General features: G+C 41.1%; 1 protein-coding gene across 5 annotated transcripts in view; it reads left to right on the top strand.

Moving 5' to 3' along the window:
- The window catches only part of DNAH1 (dynein axonemal heavy chain 1), a 123,157-nt gene that overhangs the window by 57,173 nt on the left and 51,866 nt on the right, over positions 1-14,118 (top strand). For all 5 annotated transcript variants that reach the window (XM_080995344.1, XM_080995346.1, XM_080995345.1 and 2 more), the window contains 12 exons: positions 622-801; positions 1,693-1,833; positions 2,812-2,975; positions 3,826-3,939; positions 6,341-6,529; positions 7,234-7,339; positions 9,209-9,322; positions 10,399-10,548; positions 11,099-11,185; positions 11,776-11,962; positions 13,161-13,252; positions 13,818-13,972. In XM_080995344.1, the coding sequence (XP_080851470.1) occupies positions 622-801; positions 1,693-1,833; positions 2,812-2,975; positions 3,826-3,939; positions 6,341-6,529; positions 7,234-7,339; positions 9,209-9,322; positions 10,399-10,548; positions 11,099-11,185; positions 11,776-11,962; positions 13,161-13,252; positions 13,818-13,972 (1,679 nt within the window). The remainder of the gene's footprint in view (positions 1-621; positions 802-1,692; positions 1,834-2,811; positions 2,976-3,825; positions 3,940-6,340; positions 6,530-7,233; positions 7,340-9,208; positions 9,323-10,398; positions 10,549-11,098; positions 11,186-11,775; positions 11,963-13,160; positions 13,253-13,817; positions 13,973-14,118) is intronic.

The raw sequence follows: 14,118 nt of genomic DNA, 5'->3' as shown, positions 1-14,118 counted from the left end.
TTACAAGTCTGCATGCTTCAGTTTGGGGTGTGTGTGTGTGTGTGTGTGTGTGTGTGTGACACAGATAGAGAGAGGAGAGTTTTTCTCAGTGGATGATAGCCATTCAATCACCACAGGTTGCAAACTAGGTGCCCATCTCAGAGGAGACCACAAACTGAATTACACAAACAAAGGTGTAGCAATGTAGTTTGTTTTGAGTTTGCCCACTGATTTTAGAAGGCTCAAAACATACCCTGTTCTGTGCCAGTCTCTTCTTTTTGGTACCTATGCCCCTTCTTTTTCAGGCTGAATGAGATTAATAAGGAGGCATATTACCATACTGCGTCGTCTCTTCCTGTTAGATGTAGAGAATACTTATGTGACCTTTTAATCCAGCACCTTTAACTAGCAAAGTGCTTATATATTGAAATATATGCCTTTGTATATGAATCAACATCTAGTAAGTTAATGAACATTTGCAGAGTGAGCTTCAAGGGGTTTGAATTTAGGGCAGTGAAGTTGATTGTTATATATATATTTGCTTTGGATCCCACACAACAGTGAATCTACAGCCTTGTGCAAAGTAGGGGATGGAGGGTAATTTTCCTACTTGGCTTCTCATGCTGTGCTTCCTCTCACTAGCTGCACTTTCAGGAAGATCTCCAAATTACACACATGTATTCTGCAGAAGGGGAAGAAGTAAAACTTTTCTCTCCCATTTATCCTACTGGCAATGTGGAAGACTGGTTGCTGGAAGTTGAGAGGATCATGAGGGCCAGTGTGCGGGACAACATTGAAAGGTCCATCAAGGTTTATCCAAAGGTAAGTGTCTTGCATAGAACTATGTAAATTTCACTTAAGAAATGGAACTTGTTTGTGGGTTTGGGATGCTTCATCTTAAAAACCAGTGGACAGCAATCTCTGCTGATGGATCTTTGAAATATATTTCTAATAATCCTCTGGCTTTCCATCTGTATGCTTGGATCTTAATGGTGCATATAACTGCATTCCTACTTGTGTCTTGTAGTCTTGTCTATTTTGGGATCAGCATTCTTTCATCCTCTAGATTATTCTTGGAATGCATTATCCTGATAGGGATTGCAGAAGTGCAGTCAACAACCATTTTGTGTGGGGGTTCTGTTCCATGCCCCCATGTGGTGGCGGAGTGCATATAAGTGCCCTCTGTTCTGTTCTGTTCTGCCCTGCCCCTGTTCCACACCCGTTCTGCCCTTTTAGTGACCTTTTCGGGTCATTTCCAGGTTCAATGCTGTGAGCACATGTGCGATCGCACATCAGTTGGACTCATGTTCATCGGTTGTTGCCTACAAGCCAAATGATTGGCACAGTAGGCAGTCTGTACCCTAACTTACGCATTGGATTTTTTAAACCTGGTGACAATATTTTGGAAACAATGCAATATGTAAGGCCAGGGCTTTTTTTCTGGAAAAAGAGGTGCCAGGATTTGGGAAGCTTCTGCGAAAGAGAATTCCATGGTTGATGGTGTCTTTTGTCTTACCTTGGCTCACATATGGAAAAACTCAAAAAGCAGCATAGCCGAGCTCAGAGAGTATAGCAGGGCATAGAGAAGGACAGGGTGATCTAGGGCTGGAACTTTTGTCAGAAACAGCTACTATACTTTAAACAGTGATGAAACCGGGTGGGGGGGGAGTTCTCCATTGTATTTAATATTAAGGCCATATGTTTTTAATAAAGACACCACGGACTACATGGGTCTTAGATTGGCCAGGCCAGGTGACCATTGCCGGATGTCAGACGTTTTGGACAAAAGAAGTGTCAGAGGCCCTGGAAGCTGGAGATTTGGCCACCAGGTTGTTTCCACAGCTAAGTGCTCAGGTAAAAATATCACTTCATTGTGTAACTTAGACTCAGTTGCTTCTGCACTGAAACCCTGCTTTTTATATCACCTAGTTGGCCAAGGCTGGGGACCCTTTTTCAGCCTGATGGCAACATTTCTTTGTGGGGAACCTTCCAGGGGTTGCATGTCAGTGGTGGGTGGGCCAGAAACATGTCCTATGCATTAGCTTCGCCCCCCCCCAAAGATATAATGAAAAACTCATAAAGACAAAGATCAAGACAATGCCCACCATCCCTTGCTTCACTGCTATCACAGAATTGTAGGGTTGCAAGGGACCCTGAGGTTCATTCTAGTCCAACCTCCTGCAATGCAGGAATCTCAACTAAAGCAGCCATAACAGATGGCCATCCAATCTCTGCTTAAAAACCTTCAAGGAAGGAGAGTCCATTGCTTCTCGTGGGAGTCTGTTCCATTGCCAAACAGCTCTTACTGCCAGAACGTCCTTCCTGGTGTTTAGTCAAAATCTCCCTTCTTGTAACTTGAATCCATTGGTTCGGGTCCTCCCCTCTGGAGTACGAGAAAACAAGCTTGTGGCAGCCCTTCAGATATTTGCAGATGGCTACCCTACCTCCTCTCAGTCTCTTCTTTAGCAGGCTAAACATACCCAACTCCCTCAACCATTCCTCATAAGACTCGGTTTCCAGACACTTGATCTCTTTGGCTGCCCTCCTCAGCACATGTTCCTGCTTGTCAATAACCTTCTTAAATTGTGGCACTCAGAACTAGACACAGTACTCCAAGTGGGGTCTTACCAAGGCAGTCTAGAGTGGTACTGTTTCTTCTCCTCCCCTCACAAAATGTAACTTGTGAGGAAGGCGGAGAAGTGGCTTTTCTTTTTCTCCTAAGGGACTCCAGTTTTCTTACACACTTCAGTACATTGCTAACTATAGAATGCCAAGTAGATACGAGATATTTCTCCAAGGCATGGCCTGACTTGTTATGCTTTCCTTGCACAGCTGAGCGACCTAGTAGCACTTGTGCGAGGGAAGCTGTCTCGGATGCAGCGGGGAGTGTTATCAGCTCTCATTGTGATTGAAGTTCATGCCAAGGATGTGGCAGCTAAACTTGTTGAGGAGAATGTCAGCAGTGAGAATGATTTCGAGTGGATTTCCCAGCTCAGGTGAGACATTTCCTAGAATCTGTTATCACTGTTTTTGGGTAGTGAGACAGATACCTGTCTTCAGCTACTGTGAGGTACATGAACTAGGCAGGGCACCCTGAAGCACACAGCCTTAGAGAAAGAATAATCACAAAGGTCTGAAAAGGATCATCTGACTATTATTGTATCATTCTACTTAGGGGTTATTCCAACCCAATAACACTCCCTTCCAAAATAAATTCACATTATCTTTCTTCTCTTTATCTTTATCTTTCTTCTCTTTATCTTTCAACTGCTTTATGCTAGTTGCTGAAAGGTGTTCTACACTTAACCTTTTTTGTGGCTGTGGAAAATTTCTGTTAAATCTACTGTTTTTTCTGCATACATAACATTATTTTCTGCATACACTAACATTACTCATTAAATGTCCAGTTTTTCAATAATGACCACTCCCCACATCAAATGGGGGCACCTTTTGCGTGGTCGCGTGCAGCCCCCCGGATCCCAGTGCAGCTCCTGGTAGTTCAGGCTGGCTTCATCCTCCCCAGACTGGATACCGGAGGTCTCCGCCTACCCCAGTCCTGTCTGGGGAGGTGTTGCCAGGGGATTGGCCAGGTAAGGGAAGGGACCACCCTGCCACACAACAGAAGGTGAATCTTACCTGTGAAGCGGCAGTCAGCTCCAGAGCTTTTTCAATAATATGCAGGTGGAACATGCAACGTTATAAAAGAATATGCATTGTTTAGTGTGAACAAAATACAACCAAATAAACAGGACTGCAGTGTTTAAACTGATGATATAAGAAACCCTTTGTTAGCTCTTGCAGTTTTCTTCCTATGTCATTTTGCATTTAACTTTTCTTTAACATTAGGTACTACTGGACAAGAGATGATTTGTATATCCGGGCAGTGAACGCTGAATTTATCTATGGCTATGAATACTTGGGCAACAGTGGGCGCCTGGTGATTACACCTCTCACTGACAGGTATCATAACTTATTAGACTAAAAAACAACAACTTGTCTCCATAATCTTGAATGAATAAATCACTCTTTGAGAGCTGAATCAAGGGTCAACTCTGCCAGTGTAGCATCTGCATTGTGGATTAATTGTAGTTTCTGAGTCATCTTCAAAGGTAGTCCCACATAGAGTACATTGCAGTACTCCAAGCAGGGCCAGGCAGCAAGAGTATGCTCAAAGCCCAAGACCTAACATGGAAGCTCCTAAAAACCAGATACATATGGAGTCAGTGGGAAACTGGGCCTAGCTCTTGTGTCTGCGTATGCCAAATATGGTGAAGTGTTTAGGAACAGATTCCACATGTGTCTTAGAGAAACTATGTTCAAAGTGCATAACTTTCTTTTAAAAAGCTTTTTATTTAGTTGACCAATGCATGTATGCGTGTGGTTGGTTGTTTTTTTTTAAAAAAGTTGACAATGTAGTACAGTGGTACCTCGGTTTAAGAACAGTCCTGTTTACAAACGATTTGGTTGATGAACTCCACAAAACTGGAAGTAGTGTCTCGGTTTGCAAACTTTACCTCAGTCTAAGAACGGAATCCGAACGGTGGAAGGGCACTGGCGGCTGGATGCCTCATTAGGGAAAGTACACCTTGGTTTAAGAATGGTTTCGGTTTAAGAACAGACTTCCAGAACGGATTAAGTTCGTAAACCGAGGTACCACTGTAATCGGTTGCATGCATCGAAGATGGATTGCATTTCTGCAGGCTGAACAAGGATATAGCCGTTCAGTTCTCAATAATGGTAACAGAAGCAGTTTAATCAAGTGGTCCTCCATGGATAATATTGAATGATGGTTATTCATCATTAAACAGTATGGTTAAAGCAGCTCTCTGAGAATAATAACATATGATCTATGTCTTCTTTTTAAAAATTCTTATTCCTTTTGAGTACCATTATTGATTATTGATGCTTTAGCAGAGCAAGGGATGGGATAGCAAATGAATGTGTTGAAGTGCTAATATAATTGTTCTCAGGAGGTTTCAACTGGATCTCACTTGTTCTAGCTATTATTGATCATCATATTAAGGTCATAAAGCATATTTAGATCAGAAAACCTAGTGAGTCCCTTTAAAAATATTTTTCCTGCAGCATGTCATTTTGAAGTATTGAAATCCACCCCGGGTATACCTTTTATTGCAGAACACACAGAGAAGTAGACTTAGGATGCAGTCTATCTCATTTACTGTCACCTTCTTGGTGGTAAACAATCTTCCCAGTTTTCAGCCACTGGCTATATACAGGATTGTATTCAAGTACTGTAACTTTTATTTAGAATAGACTCATTGAAATTTATGAACCTAAGTTAGTCATGGTCATTAATTTATATAGGTCTGCTCTGGATAAAAGCTAGTTGTAAACAACCCACAGTTTTCTGTAGACGAAAAGCACCTGCAGCCATCAATCAATCAATCCCAAGAAAGCCAACTGACTCTTTAAAAGGGTGTGTACTTTTTTAACCCTAGTCAGTGTTGGGGCCCTATGTGGTTTTTAAAACAAAACCCAGAGAAGCAGATAAATGACATTCTTCTGACACACCACACATATGTCACAATTTATTTCAGGACATTTCACACACACACCCAAGACACATTTGAATTGGGCTGCTTTACAACATAGGCAAAAAAATGTACAAGATTGCTCTTCATTACAGTTTTGGTTTGTTTGTTTTAAAAAGCTGTCTGTGGCTCAGTTTGCATTTAGCACTAAACCAGATCATGCCTTAGCACATATGCACAGGTTTCCAGAGAGGAGATTGTGACTGCTTTGCTCCTTCTCCAATCTCACTGTGACTCTGCTACTCTGACAAAGTCATGGTTTGCCTTAGCTTGTCATATGAACTCAGAGCTATGGTTTGTTTCTCTCCATGCAAGCAAAGAGCTGTAACCAATATGTGTTCTTGGTTTACAGCTCATAGTTTGTCTGGAGGAGACAAACCATGAGCCAAAAGGCTCCCCCAAATTCACCCATTATTTTTTTTTTATATTACATTAAAGGAAATACTGACCACTCCCATGGATCCTCTTCTGTGTTTTCAAAATGTTTTGTGATTCTCTCAAGATCCCCCAAATTTGTCCTTTTGTTGTTGTTGTTTTTTTAAAAATTGGTCACATCCACTTTTATACTTTGGGCATGCCCACCATGAGATGTAGGCCCCAGAGGGTTTGCCTGAAAAAGGTGAGCCCACCCCTTTCATAGTGTTCTGATCTTCCCTCGTAGTATACTGTCATTTGATAATAAACTGCATTCTTCTTAACATAATGAGCTATTTGGTAATGTTTATAAATAAAATAATACATTTTTCACTGTGTGGCATTTGACTAGATGAACCCTTCCAGCCTTAAAATTATTTGATTCTTTGTGATAGATGCTACTTGACACTTACTGGAGCATTGCACTTGAAATTCGGGGGCGCTCCTGCAGGACCAGCTGGAACAGGCAAAACAGAGACGACTAAAGATCTGGGGAAAGCTTTAGCTATCCAGACGGTTGTGTTTAATTGCTCTGATCAGCTTGATTTCATGGCAATGGGGAAATTCCTGAAAGGACTAGCCAGGTATTACAAAACAATGCCATATATGAATATGCTACACAGGGGGTGGATCATAACACAGCCGCAACATTATTGGTTTGGCAGACAATACATGAATCAGAATATTGTTGCATCCAATGCATCTAAGCAGAGGGGAGTCTATGAGAACCCAGAACAAGTAGCTAGCCTAGTGATAATTTCCCTACTAGCAATCTCCATATATTGCCTGTAGAGATGTATCACTATATTTGGTTTGATAGAGTAAAAGAGAACCCAATAAACATTTAGATTGTGCTAACTTACATAGTTTAAAGTCCAGTCACCTTTGGAAGCTGGGCCCAATTTACATATTGTGACTGTCCCAAAGAGGACATGTAAAATAGTTGCTCGTGAAGGTTGGTATCAAATGGTAGGCAATTTGCATAAATTAACTTGCCACCAGTAACAGCCAGCATGGTGAGACAGAGCTACACTCCCAACACCAGCATCTCTGCAGCTTGCCTGGAAGGCACTGGGGCAGTAGTGAGGCTGGTGCTGTACAAATGCAGCAGCAGAGCCAATCCTGCACTCCCAGCAGCACACTGGTGCAGCCCCAACCTCACTGCCAGCCTACCTTCCTGCCCCAGTGCTGTCTAGATTGGCATAATCTCTTCATTCCTTTTAAGACCAACTGATTTTTTGCTAGTAACTATTGGATTCCTGATACTGTCTTCTCCTTATATGCTCAGTTCTGGAGCCTGGGCTTGCTTCGATGAGTTCAACCGCATTGACATTGAAGTGTTGTCTGTAGTTGCCCAGCAAATCACAACAATTCAGAAAGCTCAACAGCAGAGGGTAAGTTAAGGAAGTGAAGAGTGAAGGAATTTGGCTTCCCGAACCACACTTTTATTTCTCTGGTAGGTACTAGGACATCACCAAGTGGGATATCATTATGCTCCACTTCCTTGAAGGCAGAAAAAAATGTCACCACTCCTAAAGGCTTCTGTGTTGCCCCTCCTCTAGAGTGACATTTCATTTTTTCTGCCCTTGCTTGAAGCAGACCAAGCTGGTGCTCTTCTGACCTTTAATTGTTTGTTTGTGCATATAATTTGGTTGCTTTTCCCTTGTGTATGTGGTTCTTGGTTGTCTCCTGAAGTTTTTCTCCCCAGTGGGCTGTTTTTTTGTGGGGGTTTGAGTGATTTCTGAAATGCTATTTAAAGCTTGTTGTTTTTCCTGCCTACGTATTGGCAGATTTAGGGGGTTCTCCTCCTTTATATTGGCAGTTCCATAATCATTTAATAGAATGCATATTTTAAATGTCAGATGATTTTACTTTTATTACTTTCTTTGACAGGTAGTCCTTTGGAGACCTTTTTTAATATGAATATTTTTCTAATAGAATATTGAACTGGAAAATTCTGCTTCCCTAATTAAGAGAAAAAGAAGCTTTCAAGGCTCCTGTTAGTCCCTTCTGCCACTTAACTGGCAGTTTGGTGTAGGAGTTTTGGGCACTGCACAGGTTTTCATACCATGGCAAAACCCTGCTACTACACAGAGGTTTGAATAGTTTTCACCTAGCTGAAGAAACTTCTTTTCAAAGTTAATTGGCTGGTTTCAATACATTCAGAAGGGTCGTTACTTGCATTTTCTGGTGCTTGTTATGTAAGCTGTTCTCTTCAGATTGTGGGCTACAGAGTAGGTATCTCTGTGCTGGTGTTCTAGTTCTGCCTCAAGTATGTTGGTACAAAAACATTATCCAGTGTTTGTTTTCTTTGCTGTTCAAGTAGAAATTTGTTGTTTAAGTAGGTGAACATATGACAAGCCTCAAGACAATTGTAGAGGCTCTCCAGCATGGAACCCACTGGTGGGTTCTACTGTATTTCTTTTATTTATTTATGCAATTTATAGTCAGAGAGGCATAGCTAACCGGTTACAAAGACTCGAAGGCAGAAAAAAAGTCATTACTCCTAAAGGCTTTTGTGTTGCCCCTCCCCTGGAGTGATAGTTTGCCCTTCCACCAGACCATATGACAGACATCCTAGAAAGAAACTAATGGCATGACAGACTCCAGACACCAGGAGTAGCCATCCATAATATAAGAAATGTAAACAATGCCAGTGAAGGGTGGGCCTTGGTGATGTCCTAGTGCCTCCTTAGAAACACCTTTCAGGTCAATACCATAGGCACCAGGACACCAGCAAATGACATGTTCCAAAGTTACCCCTATTAATCCTAGGGTGGGAGCTGGCAAATTAATGATGAGGAATTAATTTCTGGAGGATATGCCTTCCAAATGCATCCTCCAAGGAAGCATGCAAGTCCATCTTATAACTCTCTGTGAAAGAATTTGGAGTAGCCCAAGTTGCCATCTGACACACCACTAGAAGAGATGCAGTGGATGCAAATGCAGCCAAAGCCACTGCAGGGTAGAATAAGCCAAAGCCACTGCAGGGTAGAATAAGCAACCATGCCTTAGGATGAACCAAGTTCAGGGAAGTGCAAATCTAAGGGAGGGATGTCATTGTGTGTCCAACTGAATTCTAAACAAATCTGGTCCTGGCTGCAAGCCAATGAGTGGGTAGTGTTCTTCTTTGGACCAGCCCAGTAAGGACATTTGACTGGATTTGTAGGGTTAGATTTATCTGTTTTGACACAAAAAGGATTTTGTTCCATCTGGAACTTACCAGCAAGTCATTCACTATGATAATGTTTTACTGGGTCTAGGTGGATCGCTTCATGTTTGAAGGAGCTGAAATTGCACTGGTTCCATCTTGTGCGGTCTTCATCACAATGAACCCTGGCTATGCCGGACGCACTGAGCTGCCGGATAACTTAAAGGTAACTAAAGACTGCTGGACTTGGCTACACTCAGTTCATATATGAACAGCTGTCTCTTACTTAACTATAATGCTATAAGATGACATCTACGTTCTGACTATCTTAGGATGCAGTTCTAAGGTTAGGGGAAGGGGCAGGAACAAAAGGCAGTTCAATGACCACATCCAAAGGTCTGCTGGGCTCAAGCTGCCAGGCCAGGCCAGAAATGAGGCAGAGGAGCAATCTTGCAGTCCTTGGTCTATTTCCAGATTTAATTCCCACCTTCTGTACATTTTCCCTCTCAAATGGAGCAAGATAGTGGAGGGAGAGATTGAGTCATGCTTAGAGGTATGTCTAAATTTGTCCCCAGTTTGGGGGTGTATCAGGGGACTAGGAGAGAGTTGGATCCTTCAAATCCCAGCTGTTTCCTGGTCTTCCTCAGGCACACCTCTTAATGTCTCCCAATATATCTCCATTTTGTCTATACTGACATTGCAGCTCAAACACTGGTTGGACCAGGGTGTTAGTGGCTTTGGTGTTGGGGGCAGGAGCTGACATCAGAACTCCCTCTCTGATGTTGGAGCTCTGTGTCTGACTTTGGAGAGGAATAGCTGATATATTCTGCCATATATAGAGGAATCCATCCTATATTTGTAGGCATAAATGGGATGGGAGTATCCCAACCCCTAGAATGTATTGCTTTGAAAATCTCTTCCAATTTCAAAGCATAGGTAAATTTGGTGAAAGAGATTTCATTCCACTCCCACAAAGTTAGGAAAATCACTTAAATTCACGTTGGCAAGGGAGACTGTTTTTGAATGCTACTAAGTCTGATTATGCAATAAGATGTTATATTATCCCCCAAATGGTTGGAAATGCCTCCTCAGAAATCTCAAACATTAAAAAAGATCTCAGATGCAACTGGCAGATTTCATAGATTCTGTCTTCTGTGTGCAATTATAAAGGGTTGCTGCCACTTGGTTGATAATCTCTTTTGTGCAGATTGCTTTTAATTTGCTTACCATCCATAAGCACAGATTGCTAAGAGTGAATGTATGTGGAGCCTTCCCTCTTCATGGTGACTGTATACCTTCCAGGCTCTTTTTCGTCCTGTGGCTATGATGGTTCCAGATTACTCTATGATTGCTGAGATTTCTCTGTATTCATTTGGCTTCAATGAAGCCAAAGTTCTGGCAAAGAAGATCACTACCACCTTTAAATTGTCTTCTGAACAACTCAGTTCCCAGGTCAGTATTTTTGAGCCATCCAGCCTTCCTAACATAGGCAGAATCTTTAAAGTTTCATTAGAGTACATCCTGTAGCTCAGAATTGTTGCTGATTCTGATAACTTGGCGCACCATATTCTCTTCTCACTTTCATTGCTATCTCCGTGGCTGTCCTTTATCCATTTTGATCCTCCTTAGCTCAAGTTTTTGTGCAATCATACCAATGTTATCGCTCATGCCCTGGTTTCGTTTTCAGTTGTTACCAAGGAATTGCTTTATGAGGACAGAAGAACTAAAAAGGATTGCTGCAGTATCGAATACCCTTCTTCATAACAGTACTCTCTGCCTCTCTACTCTTTGTCTTTTACCTTTGTTCAGAATGAAAGTATTTAAGTCTAGGCCTAGCTGTGTAAAGATTCTCCCTCTTTTTGTTTTCTTAGGAAAGAGGATGGCTGCAAGTAGAGAAGGAGATTGGCAGATTGTTCCCTTCTCTTTTCTAACTGATTAGATGCTTGCCATTCCATTTCAGTTCCTATTTCCACTATTGTCATTTCCCATATCTCTGCTGCAGGATCACTATGACTTTGGAATGAGAGCTGTGAAGACAGTCATTTCAGCGGCTGGCAATCTCAAAAGAGAAAATCCAACAATGGACGAGGCAAGTTCAAGTAGTCCCACTTCAAATGGCTCCATATGCAGTGTTGCATGACGATGACTAGAATAGTTAAGAGCCACTTTTCTGGTTACATTCTGGACATGTGTTGCTCATCTGGGCAGAGTGTTGGGAATAACTTCCCAGCAGGGGCATAGAACATCATGTTGGTGAAGGCTGTGCTAAGACTGAACTTTGTTTAAAATTTTGTTCTGCTCTGTCTGTACCTAATCTACAAATATTTGTATATTAAAATGTGCAACAATTCCATTTGGGGCTAGATCTTGTAACTTTTATTTATCTTATTTTGATTTTTTCATTAAAAAATTAAGATTGTTGATAACATTCTTTCAGCAACCTCAGCGAAACTCCACCACCACCACCACATTTTTTCATCTTCGCTGGAGATGTCTGGAACAAGAAAAGTAAACACAATTGAAAAGAACAGTCCTAATTGCAATCATCTGTCTGTCAAAGTACAAAGATTAGTAGCGCTGTAGAATAATCAAGATTTCAGAGCGTGGCAATTAAAGGCTAGGCATGGAGATCCAAGAAAAGAGGAAGAATCTTTACTAATATACTTTTCTTGCTTGCAGGAACTGATTTGCCTAAGGGCCATCAAGGATGTCAATGTTCCTAAATTCCTGCAGGATGACCTGAAGCTTTTCAATGGTATAATTTCTGATCTGTTTCCCAAGATCAAAGAGGAACCTATTGACTATGGCATCCTGGAGGAAGCAATTCACAGATACTGTCTTAAAGACAACTTGAAAGATGTTGATGGTAAGTGAAAAAGTAACACACTGCCTCTGTGGAGTTTTCTTAAAGCTATATATTAGTCTCTTGTGAACTTTGGAAATTTGGCACCACAGCAGTGGATTATAATTTGTCCTTCAGCAATTGCAGCTCACAGATCATTGTATGAGGATGGGTTTTTAAGTGCCTGGGTGGAACCTATCTGGGAATCCCATGTTCTTCACCTCAAGTTGTGTGGAAGAAAGGCAGGATACAAATGCAATAAGTAAATAACAGAGCAATCCTTTACTTGTCTGTTCAGAATTAAATCCCATTAAGTTCAGTGGAGCTTACTCCAAAGTAAGTGGATATAGGATTGCAGCCTCAATAAATACATCTGTCTTTCCATCTGTGGACATTCCTTTTTAACTTCTGCTCTGATGTTGTTCTCAGAGCATCAAAAATGGAAATTAAGTAGATCAGGCCCAGAAATTCTTAAAGCAAAATGTTCACAGCAGTGAGGGAAATGTCATTTATTTATTTTTAAAGCATCTGTATACCACTTAACATTTTAAATTCTTACCAGGAAAAGTACAAACCCCAAATCTATGCTCATTTTGTTCCCCTGATTGCATTTGTTATCTAGATTTTTTGGTGTTTTTTTAACTGTTTTCTAACACTCTGGCAGAATACTGTGCAATCTAAGTAGGAGGGTAAACTTGGAACTTAATGTCATTTACCTGAAGTGTATATTTAATATTTATTATTATTTTTCATTCTGCTACATGGTTTAACCTAAAATAGCTCCTGGAGCAAAGAATATTTAAAATAACAATAATAAAAATGATCAAAGCTTTAGAACATTAAAATTAGATCAAATAATAATTCCACTGATAAAAACCAAGTTCAGTCTAAAATACCAGGCAGATAAAATGGTTTTTTACCTGATGCCAAGAAGAGAATTATAAAGTTGGTGTGCCCTAAGTGAAAATGTGCTCTTATTTACATGTATACTATATCACTCTCTGGATTCTAAAATGTGTGATAGCTATGAAAGGATTGAGTGAGTAAGAGTAGCATTGTAGGTTGTGCTGACATCTTTCTCAAGATAGCTAAGGAACAAACTGGTGTGTGCCTTCAATGGTGCTTTGGGGGCTTATAGCATCCACACAGTTTCGTATCCATAGACCTGCAGGCCTGTGAAAGCAACTGTGAGGCATTCCCATTCTGGATCTTTTTCTTCCAGGGTTTGTGATGAAGTGCATCCAGCTATATGAAACTACTGTGGTACGTCATGGTCTCATGCTGGTGGGGCCCACAGGCTCAGGAAAAACTAAGGTAAGAACTTCCGGAGATGCCTGGTGTTGCTGTCAACAGATGAAAGGGAAATAACACTAAGATGGTTTGTCCAGCACTTACACCATAGGAGGAGCATTTCCAGCCTTTGTGCTTGGCTTAATGTGGTTCGAGATACTGTTCTGAGACAGAAAAATCCCTTCTTGCCAAGTACAGTAGCAGCCTGCATAGAAGAGCTTTGAAATAAGAACACTAGGATTAAAACTGATATACTGATCTTATGTGTACTCTGGAAGAGCCTCATTAAGGCAAGCATGGGTGACTTTGAGCCTGCACAGCTTTGCTGGGATTTCTGCAGTGCGATGTTTGCAGATATTACATCAACTTTCCAAAAGAATGAAGGCCATTCCCTCCTCTGTTTTTGTGATTAGTGCTTGTCTTTTATAATCCTCTTTTCTTAATCATGTCAAACCCTTGGGCAAAGTCCTTTGTTACTACTTTGCATTCTTCATTATTGTAGATTCATGGTGAGTCTGAATTGTCTTTCTTTTCAGCCTTCAAATAGATGCCATGATGTTTTATTCCCTTGCACTCTTTCTGTCTTCAGTGTTACAAAGTTTTGGCAGCTGCAATGACATCTTTGAAAGGTCGGCCTTCAGTCAGTGGTGGAAACTATGAAGCCGTCAATTATTTTATATTGAATCCCAAATCTATTACAATGGGCCAGCTGTATGGAGAGTTTGACTTGTTGACTCATGAATGGTAAAAGATAAAAACTGTCCTTATCTGTTCTAGATGGCTTCTGGTCTGCTCGTGTCCCTTTTCTAGGAATTATAAGCTCTGTATAAACTGAAATTTAAGAAAGCTCTTCTTTTGTTAGGCATAACTTTAGCTAATGTCCATATGTT

This window comes from Podarcis pityusensis, assembly GCF_964106645.2.
Source record: "Podarcis pityusensis genome assembly, chromosome: 2".
NCBI classification, from domain to species: domain Eukaryota; kingdom Metazoa; phylum Chordata; class Lepidosauria; order Squamata; family Lacertidae; genus Podarcis; species Podarcis pityusensis.
Note: the sequence above shows the minus strand (reverse complement) of the source record. Positions and strands in the feature narration are given on the sequence as shown.